This window comes from Harmonia axyridis, chromosome 1 (assembly GCF_914767665.1).
Source record: "Harmonia axyridis chromosome 1, icHarAxyr1.1, whole genome shotgun sequence".
In the NCBI taxonomy this organism is placed as follows: Eukaryota; Metazoa; Arthropoda; class Insecta; order Coleoptera; family Coccinellidae; genus Harmonia; species Harmonia axyridis.
Window position 1 is genome coordinate 58,671,778 of NC_059501.1, and position 20,484 is coordinate 58,692,261.

Genomic DNA, 20,484 nt, shown 5'->3' on the forward strand with positions numbered 1-20,484 from the left:
ACAGTTTTTTTGGGAAGTTTTTATTGAATAAATTCGTAAAGTCCGACATAAAAATATTCCATTGCTCATCAACATTTTGTGTGTCTACTTCTCTTACAAGCTCCCAGCTCTGACTAAATAATTCCTCCAGGAATGTCTTTTTTTCTTGCAGACCATAAAATCGACAGAACCTAAGATTATTATTTTTCTCTATTTCTATTAAGAAACTGAGCTTTTGTGCTTTATGATCTGATACATGAATGTTGAACACAGAACTTTCCCAATCAGAGATATTTGTGAAAATATTGTCAATGGATGAACTTGATCTATCAGTAACTCTTGTATCCTGGTTAATGACTGGATTGAGATTGAAAGATTCCATCAGATTAAGTAACTCAGATGCATCTTTATTTGGTCTTAATAGTTCAATATTGAAATCACCTGCTACTATTATCTCCTTATTTTCTTGATGAATTTTCTCCAAAACTTTTTCCATTGCGGACAGGAAAGTTTTTATACTACCATTTGGAGGTCTATATATTGACAGAACTATGAATTGTCTCTTTTTTGTGGTCCACTCTCCAGCTGCACATTCAAACTCTCCACACTTGGAAAATTTTTGCAGTTGTTTTCTTGTTTTTCCTTTGATGTTTTTGTGAAAATATAAAGCTGATCCACCATGACTTCCCTCAGGTCTACAGAAACTTCCAATCAAATTAAAGTTAGTAATTGGAAAACTGGTTAATTGTTCTTCTGACTTCCAATGTTCTGTCAAGCATAAAATTTTGCATTAAAAAAAATATTTGTATTTTGTATTAAAAAAAATATAGGTTTGTGTTGAATCTTCAAAACCATACCCCGAAAAAAAAATTGAGTACGCCACTGGATTCTACGCAGAATTTTTATTCAGGCGTAGTTTTTACCTCAGCATTATTTCTAATATCTTCGGAGATGAAGGAGGGGGTCCGAAAAGTATCAATTTCCAAAATCACCCTGTATCTCTTGAACGGAAACAGTTATGGCAAAATCTGATTAGACCAACTTGAGTTTCACGAAAAAGTAGGACAGAAACGTGAAAACCGCAAGGCTCTATCTTAAATAACAAGGGAGAAACCTGGCAGTCTCACCCAAAATGGGATGCACTGTACATCAACTGTTGATCTGTTTCGTATATTGCATATACATCATAAGATATAAAATGTTCTCCAGGAAATATCCCATTTCTGAATATAGTGCATATATCCTGCTGTAAATAGGAGCATCTGACATATCGACAGGCTGACAATTAAAATATATCGAACAAATCATTGCGTAAATTAATTCAATTCATCACCAGATTAACTGAACCTCCCAAATCTACACCACTAATCGTCAACTATGTAATGTTTAATTTGAGCTTCAGATGAAATGTTATAACGACCTATATAGTTCAACTCTGATCGGTTTATCACCTCAGAATGAAATCGTTAATGTGGTTTCTGTAACATGAAGTACTGGTGTCGGACTTTTTGACTGTTGTTTACAAGAACCTAGGGTAAGATGTCTAGATATACCTACAGTTGTCTTCATTTACTTTTTGAAAGGTTAGAGACAAAACTGGAGACTTTTGAAGACGTCTGGGATTCTGAGAAGCTTGTTGATACGTCACCTGAAATCCGCATCGCTCATATAAAATTCTGCTTTATGAACATTCAATTATGTGGTGGCTTCTAGGAAATTGCAGCTTTTTCCCTTTTTTTCTGTTGGAGCAGGGTTGATCCTCATGGATGAACAGTGACTCTTACCCAATATACCTAACGTACTTTTTGGAAAATACGAGTCATTGACTCCTTTATCCTGAAAGGGATTAAATGGCGAAAATTGGGATTGCCTGTTACCTTTCGAGAGCTTTTAGAAAGTTTACATTGGTTGAACGAGCTTTTTGGGGGAGATCGAATGATATAATCTACCATTCACTGACGATCATCGAAAGACTCGATTTGAGGTTCAAGCTTTCAACGCTTTTCTCTGGTGGAAGATTCGTCATAGTCGATGACTAATCAGTTGAGGTGTTTTATCGCCTTCCCAAGAGTTTTGAGAGCGATATAATGAAAAGATTTCTTTTACGCTGGTAGGTTCGCTTAACGGTGGAGTTGGATCCTGAGAAATATATTCTAGAAGATTTGTAACTTATTGAACTTCATTATGTTGCAGAGGGTGCCCAACATAAGTTACAGTGAGATGGACAATGATTTTTATATGGATATGTAGCTGCGACGAGAAAGTGACGAAGACAATTTGGCAAGCACAATTTTTTTCTTTTGGAGGGCATAGTCCAGGTGCTGGTTGAATAACAGTTTCTTTTCCGAGATGTCTTCCAAGTATTTTACTTGGAATTACCAGCGAATATCAAGTTTTCACATTTGGACGTGGTCGAACGTGTAACGAAGTGAAATTCGTTACTAGAATCACCCGGTATAATTCACCCCAGGTATAGAATTCAGAATTATTTTACTAGAATCACCTAGTATAATTTACCCCAGGTTTAGAATTCAATAATTATTTTATTAGAATCACCCAGTATAATTTGCTCCAGGTTTAGAATTCCATCATTATTCTACCAGTCATATGAGTAGGTGAAAATAAAATTTTAATTGAGAGCAGTGAAGGTATTTTTCGTCCAATTCAGAAATTTTCATTTGGAATAATTTCTGATTTATTTATTTCATGAAAATATAACGATGCAATTTAAAATATCATCCTATGTATAAAAACTTCTGTGCGACACAGCTACAGACGTTATCTCTTCAATATGTTCTTTTTTACATGTTGTCGTTTGTTTTTCATATTCACACCGCCGATTTTGAGACTCGAAATTTTCCCCTTCCAACCGAGATTACAAGTGAAGTATTTCGGAAAAGGAGAAGGAGTCTCGCCGGTGTCTTCGAAGTATTAAGATATTTTCCGATTTACTCCTGTCGGCGTCTTCGAGCTATATATTTTCATAGTTATTGAGCGGATCGTTTTGTGGTTTTCCTTGAGTAACAATTTAGAGTTTAATTTTTAGTTTTGCAATTTTTCTTTTGAACGTTGGACGTTTTAGTGCCGTATTTTAGATTCGTGAATTTGACACTTAGCACGTACACGAAAAGAATTTGAGTTCGTGTAGTGAGGTGGGAAATTCTTAGGATTGGTAAGAACCGTTTTATTCCTGTCTGTATTACCGGTGACTTTCCTGTGTTCCATCGATACTTTCCGAGTGTGATTTATTTGTAATTTATTTTATTTCTTAGATCTTTCTTTCTCAAGTGGAGTTTGTCTGTTCGGTTCCTTATTGCGAGCAACTCTTATTTGGAACTACCAGGCATAACTCCTTATCTTGGGGAGAGGGGTCGCTTAATTCCGATCTCCGGATCACAGCAGCCTTTTCGGCGAATTACCCTGTCCGGTCTGACTCGAGTCTAGAATTGGTGGATGCGCCAAAGTATACCCTGAGCGAAATTTATTTCTTAGATCTTTCTTTCTCAAGTGGAGTTTGTCTGTCCGGTTCCTTATTGCGAGCAACTCTTATTTAGAACTACCAGGCATAACTCCTTATCTTGGGGAGAGGGGTCGCTTAATTCCGATCTCTGGATCACAGCATCCTTTTCGGCGAATTACCCTGTCCGGTCTGACTTGAGATTTATTTTGGTGGATGCGCCAACAAATACCCTGATTGAAATCTGTTACTGAGACCCAACTTTCTCAAGTGGAATCTGTGTGTCGGGTCCCTTATTGCGAGCAACTCTTATTTGGGACCACCAGACAGAATTCCTTATCTTGTTGGAGAGGGGCCGCTTATTTCCGATTCACGGATCACCGTGGTCATTTCGGTGAGACACCCTGCCCAGTCTGACTTGAGATTTATTTTGGTGGGTGCGCCGACGAGTACCCTGATTGAAATCTGTTTCTAAGACCCAACTTTCTCAAGTGGAATCCGTGTGTCGGGTCCCTTATTGCGAGCAACTCTTATTTGGGACCACCAGACGGAATTCCTTATCTTGTGGAGAGGGGTCGCGTATTTCCGATTCACTGATCACCGTGGTCATTTCGGTGAGTCACCCTGCCCAGTCTGACTTAATATCCATTTTTGGTGGATGCGCCGATACAAGACCTGATTCGAAGATATTGTTCAGGCTTGCTGTTTCTAATAAAGAGGTATCGAACCGGACCGTACGGAACACAGGATAGCTAGTCACATCTGACTTATTAGACTGCATTTCACACGCCAATCTGCATGCTTTCCACGCTTGTCCGCACTTAACCGTTTTTATCATCGCTCAATTTGGCTGCTCACTGCTTACTCATTTCTGCTGCTTGATATACGCCACCTGCTCACCTCGCTTATTTCTCGTTCCGTACCGTGTTGCATTGTAAATATTTGCTTTTGGTGTTTAGTAGCCTTTTGCATTATTGTATATATAGGATAGTATTGTATATAATTTGGTGTTGTACATAAGGAAACGGATATTGTCAAATATAGTGTGTTTCGTCAAGGTGTCTTTTATTTATCTCATAGACATTTACTGCCATTTAGCGAAATAAATCACCACTGGTCAATCGCTCTTACCTTAGATTGAATCGAACCCTTCTCCAACTTTTTAAAAGCTACCCAGGGTCGATAATAGTGAGCGACGTAAGGAATTGCGACCTTATAAAACCTATCGCAATTGGCGCCCGAGGTAATATAGGAGAGAAATAGTGAACAATCATCAATCCGAAGAAAGTCGCCGTCACAAACGGTTTTTACAAATCTTCATGACAAGAGAAGAGCAGCGATCTTTTTTATCTTCATTTTGATTAGCCATTTACTGCAACATTCTTCTAGACTGCTCACGTCGTCCTTAAGGTTTTGGTTGCCAATAGAGGGAGTTTTTGACCTGGTCATTAAAGTAGTGTTATCTGCGTAAATGGCTAGAGAAGTTAGGTCAGAATTGGGTCATTTCATATCAATATGATCATTTTATTGAATGAAAGAAAAGAGATTTATAGCAAATCCCGAGTTCGATCGACCAGAATCTTCTTGAAAAATTCTAATCAGTGAACATACCAGTAGGTAATTGTATAAATTTATCGAAAAGCCTATGAAAGATTCATCTCCTTACTCGATTTATCAATCTTCTGCTTGCGCTGGAAATTTATCATCTGTATCAGTCAATGGTATTCTATGTAAGGGCTTTCATCCATTGCCAAAAATTCAGGCACGAAATTCGGCTTTGTGACAAATTCTACTGATGTAACTCGACCACATTCCTAATTCCATCAATCATGGCTCTCCTCTCATTTCGATTCATCTCAGGAGTGTTTGCAGAAAGATTTCGACGTAGTCCTGTTTGCCATTCACAGGGATCTACGGAACGGCATCTCTGGCTTACATTGAGAATTACAAAATAAACATTAGTCTCCTTTTCGTTGGATATTCCATCAATTGATGAGGGGTCGATGGAGTCATAAATAAACATATCGGCAGCTGTTAGTATAGCGAATTTAGTGACTGATATCTACCGGGTCGTTTATCGTGAGATTTATTGCCGTTTTCATAGCTCGTTTTTATCAACGTGTAATTTTTGAGTTGGAAATATTTTGATCGCTGTTTGATAAAATATTAGCTGATAGCACGGCAGGGGCATTTTGTGGATCATTATTTTCGAATCTTTCCGAATAACAAAGTATCGCCGAAATTTCAGAAATTTTAGAGGAATAACGACACTTACAAAATGATCATTCATCTGAGAGAATATCTGATTGAAAAGAAATGTATTCTGTTTTCTAATTTTTTTTATATTTATCACTTCGAATTGTGGTAGGGTAGGGGTTTTGAAGTAGCTGTGGATATTGAATCATAGAATATGGTTATAGTGTGTGATTGAAGTGAGGAACAAAATTAATAACTCCTTCATTTAATGTTTTGAAGCAAAACGCTCGGGCCGGTTAATTTCATTTCTCAGTTAACCATGACCTGAAAATTTTAATTACGATATCATCTATTTTTACAGAGTGACGTCATTTTTTTCAAACTCTCCAAATTTTTTTGTCAATTCATAAGACGGTGGAGTGCAAATTAACTACATAATTGATGATGTAATAGATATTTAGAATATTGAATTAATTGAATTTTCATGAAAATTAATGGAATAATTCCCTAAATATCATTCAGTGATATTTGCATAGGCATGTTGCCTATATTTTGAAATTGATTTCAATTTGTAGATAAGCCCTATATAGACACGAAAAAATATATTTTCATGGAAAAATATCGGAAAAGTACTAAAAAAAATACTTCATTAAAAAAAGTTTTCAAAATTCCTGCTGAAACGCTTCATTCTGTCACATTATTATGGTAACGTCAATGCATAAAAGAGTCACCACCATAGACAAACTAACTAGTTTATCTATGGTCACCACTCACCATTAGCTAACGGTCTGTCAAGCTGGACTGATATCTGTTGATATTGACAGTCAAGTCGGTTTGATTTAAGATGTTTAAAAACCTGGTGTATGGACTGATTAGATTTTGTTTTGCCAATTTTGAGAATATCAGTTAAGCTTCTGATTGGCTACGGGTTTATGTATCCTGTCAAAATCAAAGGAAAAAACATCGAAATGAAAAGTATGATATTGCGGCGCCGCCGTCACGAAATGAAACTAGTATTTTCAATTTGGTCGAATGTCATTCTAGAGTTCTAGATGAGATAAGTTTTTCTATATTCTAAAAGTTTCAGTGCTATCACGTCAAATTGCCTGATTGGCGTTCGCAGTCACGTGCTAGTTGATAAAAATTAATACAATTCAAATCAATTTCATTGAATTCAATTTCATTGAATTGAATTCGAGAAATAAGATAATGAAAATGCTATTTCAATATTCTGAAAACGGTCTTCAATGTGGAAAACCTAAATTCATTTGATTTGATTATACGACGCAACATCCCTATTGAACAATATTGATTGAATAGTTTTCTCTATCTTAAATTTGACAGATATTATATAAATCCGTGGTTAGAGAGTTTGGAGTACAAACATATCATAATGAAATATAACCATGAAACCTGTGAGAAATTGGCATACCTAAATTCTTGCACGATTTTGTCCTACAAGACCTAGCAGAATGAACGCATTTGCCATATAATTATAGAAAGAAAATGGCAACAAAGATAACAACTTTTTGAGCCAATAACACATTCATTGTGAGAGTTTAAAATGAAAGAGTCATGACCACCATGAAATTTATGAATTGATAAACTATTCATTTAGTTGTCAATGATTTATTCTACACCACACTCACTTAGTGGGCTTTCAATAGAATGTCATTTGAAGAGCATATTATTGCAAGGACCATGACCAGTCCTACATATGTTGATTTAAAGTATAGAATTGACACCCAGTTGCAGGAATGTTCATTAAAATTTATATATCCTCCACATCAGTCCCCAAGCCAGAGCTAAATATTGAGTAGCAGCATTTGCCAGTAATCTTCCAGAGACTAGACACATTTTATCACAATGAGATGGCTCAAATGAAAATCACAATTAGGTATCTATCACCTGCGAAGCATTGTTTATTAATATGCTTGACAGCACATTGTTTATCATACTCGAATATCACGTAAAGAACCGGAATTAACACAGACTTCTGAATGACCCCAACGTTACCTCAGCAAAATCTAGATAACTCATCATTAAACTCTCTGACATCGATTATCGATGTCGCCGAAAGATTTACACTCAGATATCATCAAAACCAAGAAACTAGGGATGAGTGATCACGAGTTTATGATCGATTAAGTCGATAAAAGAATTGAAGAAAGCCTTGACTTAGAGCTAGGAGTCTTTGACTGGCTGATCATTATGTAATAAGTTGTGATGTATGACATATAATTTTTATGAAGTCATTGTTTTTATAAAAATAACTATTTGAATACAACTTCATATTTTCGAATATCTATATCAATTTCATTCGGTACATTTTCTTATTGATAGTGGAAATGTCGATTTAGTTGTTTCTTTTTTATAAATTTTGAGAATCTAATACCGAGTTGATAATTTCAATTTTTTGTTCCAGGTTGTTCCACACTTTCAGAGTTGATTTGGGGTAAGTAACTACACAAATTAGGAACGTTAATTGAATTGAGGGATTGCACAGAATTGAAATATTCACTCAATATACATACTACATATTTCAGTTTTTATCTGTTCTCTTGTATCATACGTTGAAATCTATGATGCCCCGTAACATTTCCTCTGCTAATACTGAGATTCATAGACACATATGCTTCATTATAATAATAAAATGGTTTATTCTGTAAGCTACAGGGTATAAACATTTAGTCACAGAGGCGTGAGCCTGTACGTGACTTTTAAATAAACAAAATATAATGCAGTAGCCAGTATTCAAATAAATTCACAAATCAAGATCAAATTCTTTTAACATATTTCAATAAAAATATAAAAATCAACAAAAACTCAATAGCACAGTAATGATCATAGATAAGTGCCCATTCTATACATACAATTATATACATATATTATATCATAAACTCAGGGGCGCACTCATTCGGTCATCTCCACTATCAGCTACTCGGTCATCAAACAACACTGCATCAAAAAGCTCATTCTCTATTTCAAGTTACATCAATATACTTATATGGAGGAAGGTTGAATCCAGTAAGTAATTTATTCATTTCTCTTCTAGCAAAAATCAGTGAAAAATGGTGAGCGTTATTGGGGATTTATTATTGAATTAAAATATCTTCTGCCCTTGTCAATTACCCAATTTTTCAATCTTTTTCTCTTCTTAATGAGTGTTGTGATGTTCTTCAATTCTTTTGGAACAGCGGCATATATTCTTGGGGCCAGATAGGCAAAGCATCTTTGGCCTATACGTTTTCCTGCTCTTGGAATAAGGTATTGATTCGTCTTGTTCCGTGTTTCATATTCACACTTAGTTAATTGGAGTTGAATCTTCTTTTCACTTATGCCATTTAAAATCTGCTGTACAAATAATTGGTGGGGATTCATGACCCTGGACATTGTTTGAATGAAATAATTTGTATTGCTCTTTCTCAAAAGAATATATACATATTTCAGTTATTGGTTAGAAATCAAAATACAGGACACTACCATTGAATTGATTGAAATTAAATCCTCCAATGAATGAACTTCAACAACAGATTTCATCTTGAAAAGAATTCGTATCATTCTTGGAATAATTTTTTGGTCAATTTGCCATCGGGATTATCCGACCTCTAGAACTCTATGAATCAACGTTAACAAGCATTTGTAATGCAGAGCGAAGACTAAATGAATTATCCTCCAACTTTAAAATTAGACTGAAATAATGTTGATTTGTGTTGATCAAAAAATTTGGTCATTCCGTACTCGTCGCGAAGTGGCGTATAATTTCAAGGAAGAGAATTAAAAAGAAATAAGAGGAAGAGGTAATTTTTGCTAACTTCTGTGTTTCATGGTTCAGAGAAACACTCGAAACGAGAACAACTTTCGAATTAACTGTTTAGACTGGTATTCAGATTGTACTCAGCATTTTTAATGGTTTCGTTTCATGAATATAAATACGAATTCATGAACTTTTTAGAGTCTTTCGAAGTCATTCTATCTAAACCAAATATTTTTTATTTATAGATTCCGACATATTGCTGAAGTTGGCTTTCAAAGATATTCTGTAATATTTTTTCTATAGATATGGTCAGAATTGGAAGTTATTAGAATTGGATTGATATACAGTAGAACCTCGATCATCCGGCCTAATGGAGGGGAAACGGTTCCCGGATAATCGAAAAACACGGACAATCGAAATTCCTCAAAATACGCACAACAACTATGAAAATTAGAGAAATGTATGGGGTACAATTATTTATTAAGCAACAAAATCAATAGAATCATAATATCATATAAAAATATACAAATGAAAAACAAATCATTGCATTGGTACCTATAATACATCGAATGTATATATTTTAGTTGAAAAAGTATGTAATTTTTGTCTGTCTTTTTTTATTATTCATCTTGAGACAAATGTGAGCCCGAATTTTTCTCAAGTGGAGGACATCAATATAATCCGTATCATTTTCCTGCTCTAAATAGTGCATCAGACCATTTGCAAATCTCAACGCGTCTTTGGCAGAAACAGTGCTTCTCTAATTCTGTGGTTATTCCGTTCATTCTTCCACATCTTGTAGAAGAATATCGTGCGAGAATATATCTGAAACGCACAGTTTTCATGGTTATATTTTATTATTATATGTTGGTACTCCGAACTTTGCGCCACGGCTTTATCTATCGATTCATCAATTTGCCTTGAAGAAATCAGTTCACCCAACCAACATTTTTCAATGCAAAAATCACTAAAAGATATTTATGGAAATATTTCATTAATTTCAATAAAAATGCAATGAATTAGAGAAAATAATGTATAATACTCGTACAGAAGGCTCATTCTACCACTCATCCATTCAAAAACTCGCCACTTCGTGGCTCGTTTTTGAATTTTGAGGTCGTGGAAGAATATCAATGCCTTCTGCACTTGTATTATGAATAACTATTTCCTGCGTGGAAAATTCTTCAACACTTTAATCGACAATCGTCTGTATCCATACAGTGGTTAGGTTGGGAAAATTTTGATGCGATTTCTGAATCATCCAGTATCTGATAACCGGGTTCATTTAAATCCGAATTTAGCCATTCCTCAACATCATCGACTAAAACATTTTCAAATTATACCAAATTATTACTATGGCGCATGCGTAATGAATTGAATCCCGGATAATCGAGTGGATGTCTGCTCGTGGGAACGGATGAGTGAAAATGTCGACGAGCACGGATTACAGAGTAAAACGGATAATAGGAGAACGGATAATCGAGGTTTTACTGTATTATCCTTTTTTTTCCTATAGTTTCAATAGGATATTATTCGTAGCAGCGTTATTTATGTATTTGGGATGCCAAAATTTCGTGGCAATGGTGATATCAAATTCGACTTAGATTTTACATCTAATTAGATGGAACTCACGATTAATTGAGGTTATACTGGCTAAGCCATATCCAGAAGAAATCCTTAATGTATGTTTACACATACAGATTATCAGTCTGAACATGAGAGTTACACTGATTCACCATTAAAATTTATTATATTACATTCATTTTCATTATTTTTCATTTGATTACGGAAAAAAGAAATAATAAAATTAATTTCCATAATCTTCTTCTTCAAGTACCTATCCGATTCGAATGTTGGCAATCACTAGATTAGCTAAGTGATCCATAGTGTATTATTTGTTCCTTAGAACCGAAATAACTTACCAAGGTCTATAAATGTACTGCATAAACCAGATAACTGCTGGAAAACGGAAAAGTAGTGAATTAAATAGGCTTGTTTTGGCAATTTTTCATTTTGCTGAGAACTCTACAGCTCAAATTAGTTGAGTGTCCATGTAACGAAAAGTAAAAATTCAATATGAAAAAAAGGATTCAATTCCTCTGGAAAAACAAGTTAGATGGCATTCAACTAATTTTTGCTGTTGAAGTATAGTAAATTGTTATAATGACTATGCGTATCAAACAGATAAGTGTAATTATCTGTTTTCTGCAGTTAATTTTATCATTACCTCAGCATATCTGACAGTGCAAAACCAGATATGTGTTATTCACCTTTTTTTGTCTGAATTATCTAAGGGAAACCTACATCGTTAAACGAATTTGAAACTTCACTTATCTGTTTTTGCTGAAATGTTGCTTTATAACAAACGGTTATGTAAACATTTGAGCATTTGTTCTTCGTTAAGAGTGAAGGTCAAATATTTATAGGAACCTAGTAAAGAAGTAGAGGACCACCAAAAAACAAAACAAACATTGATGATATCGAATAGGTCAAGAAACATATTGAAAGCTTTCCTGTAATGGTTCTCTACTATATGAGAAGTTCAACGAAACGGAAATATCCAGATTTTAAATTGAGTAAAATAAAGATGTTCTCAATATATGAGCAATTATATGAGAATGACGGTACATAACCTGTATTATTTATCACTTATAGACGCATTTTTTGAAATAATCACAACTACTCTTTTTTCAATACAAAGAAGGATCTGCCCGCTGTGTGCACAATACAAAACTAATGATGTACAAAAAAAAAGCACTCACAGTCGCAATATGAAGAACAACTAGCTCGAAAAGAGTTAAGAGGAAAACATGTGGGTCAAGAGACAAAGTTAGAGTTATGAATTTTGTATGTGCTACATTTGACTTGCAATGTGTGCTGCAAATACTGAGTAGCGACGTCAGTCCAATGTATTATAGACTAAATATTTGAACAGTGTATGAGCTAGCTCCGCCAATGATACGTTTTGTTGTTTTTGGAGCTTCATAGAAAAAAGGGGTAGCTTAAAAAGAGAAACATTCCTAATGTGAATCCGAGCATTAATCAGCTTCTCACTAGTTTAAAAGAGCTCTTATTGTTTTCAGACACTCATAGCAGTCAAAAATGAAACCCAAATGTAAGCGCTTTGCTACTCAATTTGGTTTGAAAACTTGATTGAACTTTCCTGAAAGTAGACCAGCTACATGGAAGTAGATAGCATGCACAGTGCCATTGAACGAGACAAGAATTATGTTTCTTTTCTTACAATGCATAATTGGTTAATCATACGAGTATTTCACATGGCTAGAACAAAAGCATCGAAAAAAAAGTTTCAAAATTTTCTCGATTTACAAAGACTTTCTAAACTTATGAAAAATAAATAATAAAATATGTTCAAAATCATACCTCAGCAGTCGAAAAATGCCCATTCTCAAGGAAATTATGTTAAAAAACGTATACTCGAAAATGCGACCTATAAGTTCCAAAAAGAAAAAAGATTTACCAAAGTTGTGAATATCGGGCATTCTAGACGAATTTTACCCAAATTATCAAAATTTACAATAGTCCGACGATGTTCAAGTAGATATTACTGAATCAACATTTAAATTATTTTTTCACTTACTTATTAAAGGCTTTCCTTTATGTAGTTCTATTATTGGAGACAGAAACTAACTAACAAAACGTTCTTATCTGCTTTTGGTAGTAAACCGAAGTTCTTACCAATCTGCAACGTTATTTAAAATCACGATACCATAAACCGAAATGCATTGTTTCATATTTCAAATTATAATTATGAAACTTTATTATTTCATTAATGAGAATGCGATACGGATCGCGATATAAATTTCTATGACTGTAAGGCGGAAACGCGGCAGACGAGAGCTAATAAGATGATGTTCATAATTTACGCAATGTTTATGGACTCCAGGCATACAAATGGGATCCCTTCTGCGGATAATTCAGAAACGAAATCCTTTCATGGTCAAATTGGATTTTGACCCGGGACAAGAACAGTCCTGGGCTGAAGATATTTCATCTGGGGGGTAACAAAAGGATTACGTAATGAAATATATAGGATGTTAGACCGTTACCCGAACTGTATGTTATTGCCTAATAAAAAACAGATTTCCATATATTTTTGATGCTACGTTGAAAACGCGGGAAGTTTCAGCGTTTTGGCGATTTATGGAAGGAAGTTTGTGGGGTGAAAAGGAGAAATATCTTTTTCCGAACAGCACTCAACATGTTTTCACCAATGGCTGCTGGTTCTTATGGCCAATAATCTTTCAGACGGATATAGGATTCGAAGATGTGGAATTGTCCATTTGTTCGCATGTGGTAGTATTTCCTGTTTTCCGACATTATACATCGAACCACTTTATTTTACCCTGTGCAAGATATCTTTCTGCGTTTATACAGGGTGAGTCTTTGACTTGTACATATATTTCAACCGAAGATTCCTGAGGTCAAAAGAAACACTTTTTTTCTTTATAGTTTTTTCCGATTCGGCCCGGTTACTAAGATACAAGCTGTTGAATATCAATAAAAAAAATGTGATTTTCAGCTTTATCTCGTAAATGGTTCTATTGAAGGAAATGATTTTTGAAATATAGCTTTTCCTTGATGTGATACATCTTCTCCGAACACAAGATTCCCTACACATCTTTCAGTTTCTTCATTTTGAACATTACATCACATAAAAATACCAGAAATTCGAAGAACCCAACTCTTAAAAGTAATTTGAACGTTCATTGAACAATATTTGGCTAGTTTGAAAAATAAAAGTATTCCTCATATTTTCTCCTACGAAGCGCCGTTTTCGAGTAACTTGATCTTAAAAAAAAAATTATCTGTGAAATTCGAAAAATTGGGTACTTTGGCTAAATGCAACTCTGTTCTGTTGTGAAAAAAAAACCACAGAAATGAATATTTACTATGATGTCATGTCTCAGATTTTAGAATTGAAGTACTAGCCAACTTAGTTTGAGAATGAAGTTATTTTAATAAGCTCACCTCAACTCTTCTATTTGATTACAAATTACTGAGCTTTGACACAGCTCTTATAACAAGAAGATACTTCATTAAAATCAACATTTTATTTTGATATGGATTATGAGTATCAGGGGTATATGGGTGGAAGCGAGCTCAATTCGTTATGATTATCGAAAATGAAATAGAAAATCAAGAGAAAATATTTAATCTTTATCGTCAATGAAATTGGGATAACTCATTTATTGTATTATAAATACTACTTTGTTCAACAAATGGAATGTTAAACGTGAGTTTATGATGGTTTTTTCAATCTAGTAGCTTATTTCCAAGGTTCAAATTGTATATCTTATACTTGCGAAAACTTCAGTGTTCCGGTTACCAGGGGTGAATTAGCTCATTATGAAAATTTAAAATGGCTATATCTTTTTAACAGGGCCGAATCGGAAAAAATTGTAAATGAAAAAAGTGTTTCTTTTGACCTCAAGAATCTTCGGTTAAAATATATGTACAAGTCGAAGACTTACCCTGTATATTTGATGTAAGTGTTTTTGAAACTACTTTATTCATAGTCCAGCTATGTAATTATAGGATAGCTTCGTTTATACGTTGTTCAAGAACCGGCCTTAAAGAGCGACTCAAGCGGAAAAGCGTCTCACCTGACAAAGTAAAAGAATCTCAAAATGCTCGAAAAAAGAAGATTATTGCAATATTTGATCGTTTAATGTGACATTAATGTAACAAAACATGTTATTTTTCCAGAGTTGAAATAACTTTTCTGAGCTCTCCCACATTTTGCAATCCAGCGAAAACTGTAGGTGTTGGGGAATGATCGTTTTTTTTTTAGAATGATTTTCTTCTCTTTCTCTCTCTCTCACTCCCACACAGTTGGTGGTGGCGCCGACGATCATGTCATCAATAGGGCGAGTGTTGCTAGTTACGAGGGCGTAATTCACAGTCTCTTAATCAATAGAAACTTGCGAGAATTTTCCCAATTTCTCTTGCTGTGCTGTCAATGTTATCTATCTCGTCTGAAACGGTACTCGAGAACTAATGGGTAGCATTTAAAATATAGAGGATGTTTCCTAATTGAATTTCAATATTTATGGAGGTGATTTTTGGGCACATTTCAAGAAAAATATTTCATATGAACATGTGTCCTAAACGTCTTAGCTTTTGAGATACAGGGTGGTAAAGTTTTCAAAAATGAATAATTTATTATTAATAACTACAATACCACTTCAGATATATTAATGACCAATATTTGTGAAATTAATTTAGTCACTAATTCGGTGCATTTAGAGTCTTTTGAGGCTATTTTTGATACTCATATTATTATATTTTTCTCGTTGATAAATTCATCATTTATGAACTTAATATGAAAGACGAGAGTGTATTCAAAACCTCGCAAAGAGAGACCAAAGCATAATTGGGAGGATATGGTCTAGTCTAGAGGAAAATCCAGAATAAGGAAAAAACTTCAAAGGGCCGCCATGGTGACGATGGATAGAGTAGAATGTGAAAATTTCATTACTTTCAATAACATGAGTAGAAATCATTGATTTGATTTAGTATATTCACACACCGTAAGGTATTATAGAAATTTGTAGAGAAAAGCCTAGCAGATTTGAAGCTTTTTATTCTGCAAAAATTCCGGTCTCTAATAATTATATTTCTCGCTTCATCTCACTAACCATGATATTCAATTATCTTTATCGTTAAGTGAATACAGAAATGTGAAGAGGAAACAAAGTGATCTAAGTACAAATATTATATCTTGATTGAAATTACCAATTTTCCTTTTGGAGGTAAATACCCCCAAGGCTTTTCACAGTCATCTCACAAACCCCAAACAAAAGCGGAATGGGCAAATATGGTTTCCAAAAGACAAAAAAAGGTCTGCTCCGTTAATTTTTAAATATTTCATTTCACAAATAACCGCAATTAACACCTTGATCACGTAGAGAGTGGGCTCCAACTTGTTCATTAATAATCGCTTATAATTTATGTGATGAATTAAGCTAATAGCGTACCCACGAACTTTTAACTAGAACTTAATTGCCGTCCTCGAATTGAGTTCAAGGACTTTCCGACTTCCAAACCCCACCCATCGGATCAGAGTGGAATTATTGGAGGCCATTTTTGAATATTCATTTTGTGTTGGGGACTTTTCCTGATTCTCTGTTGGTGTTGAAATTCCCACTATAGAATTCACTTCTACAATAATAATAACTAAATATAGTGTATTTTCGAATAACGTCGACATTCAGACAAGTCAAAGAGAGGGAAAACCTAATAAACGCTAATGAAATCGAGTCAACATAGTATGTCATAGTTGCCCATTGACATGTTTGTTTTAAATTCATTTTTTCTACATTCATGCAAAAAGCAAAACTTTATTGAACTATATTTAGTGGAAAATAAAGTTCTTTATTGCACTAGTGCAATAAAGTTTTTATTGCACTCATCTGTCATTCTATTTCAACGTGCTGTCATCATGACAAACAAATATTTCAGCCTGAAGGTAATAACGATGTACAGTGCATCCCATTTTGGGTGAGACAGCCAGGTTTCTCGCTTGTTATTTAAGATAGAGCCTTGCGGTTTTCACGTTCCTGTCCTACTTTTTCGTGAAACTCAAGTTGGTCTAATCAGATTTTGCATAACTGTTTCCGTTCAAGAGATACAGGGTGATTTTGGAAATTGATACTTTTCGGACCCCTCCTTTATCTCCGAAGTTATTAGAAATAATGCTGAGGTAAAAACTACGTCTGAATCAGAATTCTGCGTAGAATCCAGTGGCGTACTCAAAAATTTTTTTCGGAGTATGGTTTTGAAGATTCAACACAAACCTATATTTTTTTTAATGGAACACCATGTATATCATTATTTCGTTGAATTCGTTATTTTTTTCCCTTCAAAATGATGTATGATACTATGTAGGTAGGATGTTCAAAAATGTAAAAAAAACACTAAAACATCAAATAATGACGATTTTTTGTTAATGGGCAATGGATTTCCCATATAAAAGAAGAATCAATAATAATAACAATAATACGTAGCGATGACAGCTAGATCAGATTGATTTTTTCCCTCTAATGCCTACTTGATAAAACAATGCTCCCAAATGCAGAGTAGCCATAATAACAACAAGGATGTTTGTATCATCAATGACCTACTACTTTTAAAAATCAGAAGTAATAATCCTCTTATTGAAACATAGAAAATTCATGGCCTATTAACAAAAAATCATCATCACTTGATGTTTTAGTGTTTTTTTTAACATTTTTGAACATCCTACCTACATAGTATCATACATCATTTTGAAGGGAAAAAAATAACGAATTCATAGGAGTAATGATATACATGGTGTTCCATTTAAAAAAATATAGGTTTGTGTTGAATCTTCAAAACCATACCCCGAAAAAATTTTTTGAGTACGCCACTGGATTCTACGCAGAATTCTGATTCAGACGTAGTTTTTACCTCAGCATTATTTCTTATAACTTCGGAGATAAAGGAGGGGTCCGAAAAGTATCAATTTCCAAAATCACCCTGTATCTCTTGAACGGAAACAGTTATCCAAAATCTGATTAGACCAACTTGAGACCGCAAGGCTCTATCTTAAATAACAAGCGAGAAACCTGGCTGTCTCGCCCAAAATGGGATGCACTGTACAGTTACCAAGTACTGGTACGGTTACAGCAGTAACAAATCAAGAAGTGGATTTAAAAAGTACTTCACTACGAAATATTCATATTGAAAATTGTACCAATTGTTCATTCATTTTCAACATTGAGGGTAAAAATAAAGTTTGAGTTAAATTGTTCGTAACGTATAAGTTCCTGTTTCAATGCAAATCGATATTAATAATAAAGTATTCAAGTTGCGCTCTTCATTTTCCTACACCTAGTGCCGCACCTCAATAAATCATTTTTTACTTTTTGCATGAACGTAGAAAAAATGTTGTATGCAACACGTGCAAAAATTGTTTATTGCACTCGACGGGAAATTGTCCAACGAGGCCGTCAGGCCGAGTTGTTGTCCGACGTGTTGTCCAACTCGGCCTAACGGCCTCGTCGGACAATTTCCCGTCGAGTGCAATAAACAATTTTTGCACGAGCATTGTTTATTGCACTCGACGGGAAATTGTCCGACGAGGCCGTTAGGCCGAGTTGTTGTCCGACGTGTTGTCCAACTCGGCCTAACGGCCTCGTCGGACAATTTCCCGTCGAGTGCAATAAACAATTTTTGCACGAGTTGCATACAACATTTTTTCTACGTTCATGCAAAAAGCAAAAAATGATAACAAATGAATAAACATTCACTTTTTGCACTTGTTGCATAAATAACTATTTAATTGGAATGACTACCCATAGAAATTTATTTTTGTCTTGATTCGGAGAATCCCTTGTTTCTTATCTCGTTCATATTTTTTCGATTTACTACCACATTTTTGTGCATTTTCGAATTTTGTTTAGTCCACATCTTCACACAGTGTTTGGTAAATCTCTGACGTACTTGCTTTCTCTTTCTCCCTGTACATCCTGTAGTAGATCCCTGCCTCCTTTATTCCTGGGTATTATTGTCATCTCAATGCTGCTTTTAGGATGGTGCTTGTATATGCTTTTGTCATCAAAGTTCTGCGTTGCAGGTTTTCTATATCTGTTTCGTTCCATGAAATTATACCGAGAGAGATTGTAGGGATGGAACATGCAAAAAATGTAATTCTAGTACATGAAGAATATTTAACGCCGATAAATAATTCGCAAGTAGGTACTATATCTGATTTTCACATCCACAGTGCAATGCGTACGTTCGACGAATGATTGCCACACACCACAAGATACAAAGGGTGGTAGTGCATGCAAAGTTTCAGTATTGCATCGAAAATTAATTGGTATTGCAAGCATGGGTTTCCATGAAAACATATGGCATCTAACAGAAACTAGTTTGCAGAATTGTAGCAATTTTCCCTATGATGAATGTGTGAACGTCGGTTTACAAATAATTCGAAAGCAAAGGTAGTGTTTTATATAAAGGCAGCCAGCAAACTTGGCCGAATTGCCGCTCCTCAAATGGTGGCGCCTGAAACGGTCGCTTCACTGTTTTATCCTTAACGATTGACTCTGCCTTAAGCATGTGTTATTCAAGACACTTTTCGTCATTTATATGATTAAAAATGAAAGTCAAGGTTATACAAGTTAAAAGCATTGCTTGTTGTATCATTTTAATTTGGTTTTCAGGAGAAGAGCATCTGATCTATTACTATCATAAATCAATGTCAGATTATGGACGAATGGCCTTCATTATTCTGCAACGTTAGTTGAAGGAATTTGTTCTGAAAAGATTGTAGACTCTCATTATATCAACATATGGTTTAAATTTGATGGGTCTATGTCATCATGTTCTCGACAAATTACACTTATTGTTAAGATTGGTTTTCTCAAGCTAAAAATTCAAGGAAGCGACTTTTAAGGAGAATCGATACGATTTAGCGAGCGAATTGTGTACCTTCTTTCCACTTACAATTTTCAGAATGTTAAGTGTGAAAACCTTAGAGTTGGAAATTGTTTTGCTTGAACTGTTTAGAAGTTCAATATTGGATAAAATAAACCTGAATTCGAAGTGTATTTGAAAGAGTGCAAATCTATTGTTGAGCAGTATATTGAGAAAGAAAATAAGGACTTCACCTTGTACACGCTGAATCTAAGAGTTATTCCTCTTTCCAAACTGAAATCTCTCCGGAAGAATAGCACTCGAACCTTTCTTCCTAAATACAATTTCAACTGGCGATTTTCAAATATAACACTACCACCAAAGTACCCAGCAGGACCGAAGATTTGACCTTTCCGAGAGTTTAATAGAGGTCCCATACGTCGCCGTTAATTGAATTTTTTTGTCGGACCCTTTCTTCGTGGGATCAATCTTGCCAGACATATCGACAGAGCATCTTTCATGTGTATTGAATGGTGGATTTGACCTATTCACACCGCTTTTGTCGGGTATTATATTTGTGGAGAGATCTTCGAGACGGGAAAAAAGTCGATTCCTAATTTAAATTGGATTCCAGTTTCCGTTTGACGGAACTGCCAAGAAGATGGAATAAGCGGATGAGCTTTCAAAA

At 34.8% G+C, this 20,484-nt stretch overlaps 2 protein-coding genes across 4 annotated transcripts in view; one reads left to right on the top strand and one right to left on the bottom strand.

Annotated features, from left to right (window-relative positions):
• LOC123688786 (farnesol dehydrogenase-like) overlaps positions 1-13,070 on the bottom strand; it is an 84,150-nt gene extending 71,080 nt beyond the window's left edge. The window contains exons 1-2 of the mRNA XM_045627454.1: positions 12,991-13,070; positions 11,312-11,348 (exon numbers count right to left, since the gene is read on the bottom strand). The gene's annotated coding sequence lies outside the window, so the exon portion shown is untranslated. The remainder of the gene's footprint in view (positions 1-11,311; positions 11,349-12,990) is intronic.
• The window catches only part of LOC123688782 (neuropilin and tolloid-like protein 2), a 612,260-nt gene that overhangs the window by 254,880 nt on the left and 336,896 nt on the right, over positions 1-20,484 (top strand). For all 3 annotated transcript variants that reach the window (XM_045627446.1, XM_045627447.1, XM_045627448.1), the window contains one exon: positions 8,058-8,087. In XM_045627446.1, coding sequence (XP_045483402.1) covers positions 8,058-8,087 — 30 coding nt within the window. The remainder of the gene's footprint in view (positions 1-8,057; positions 8,088-20,484) is intronic.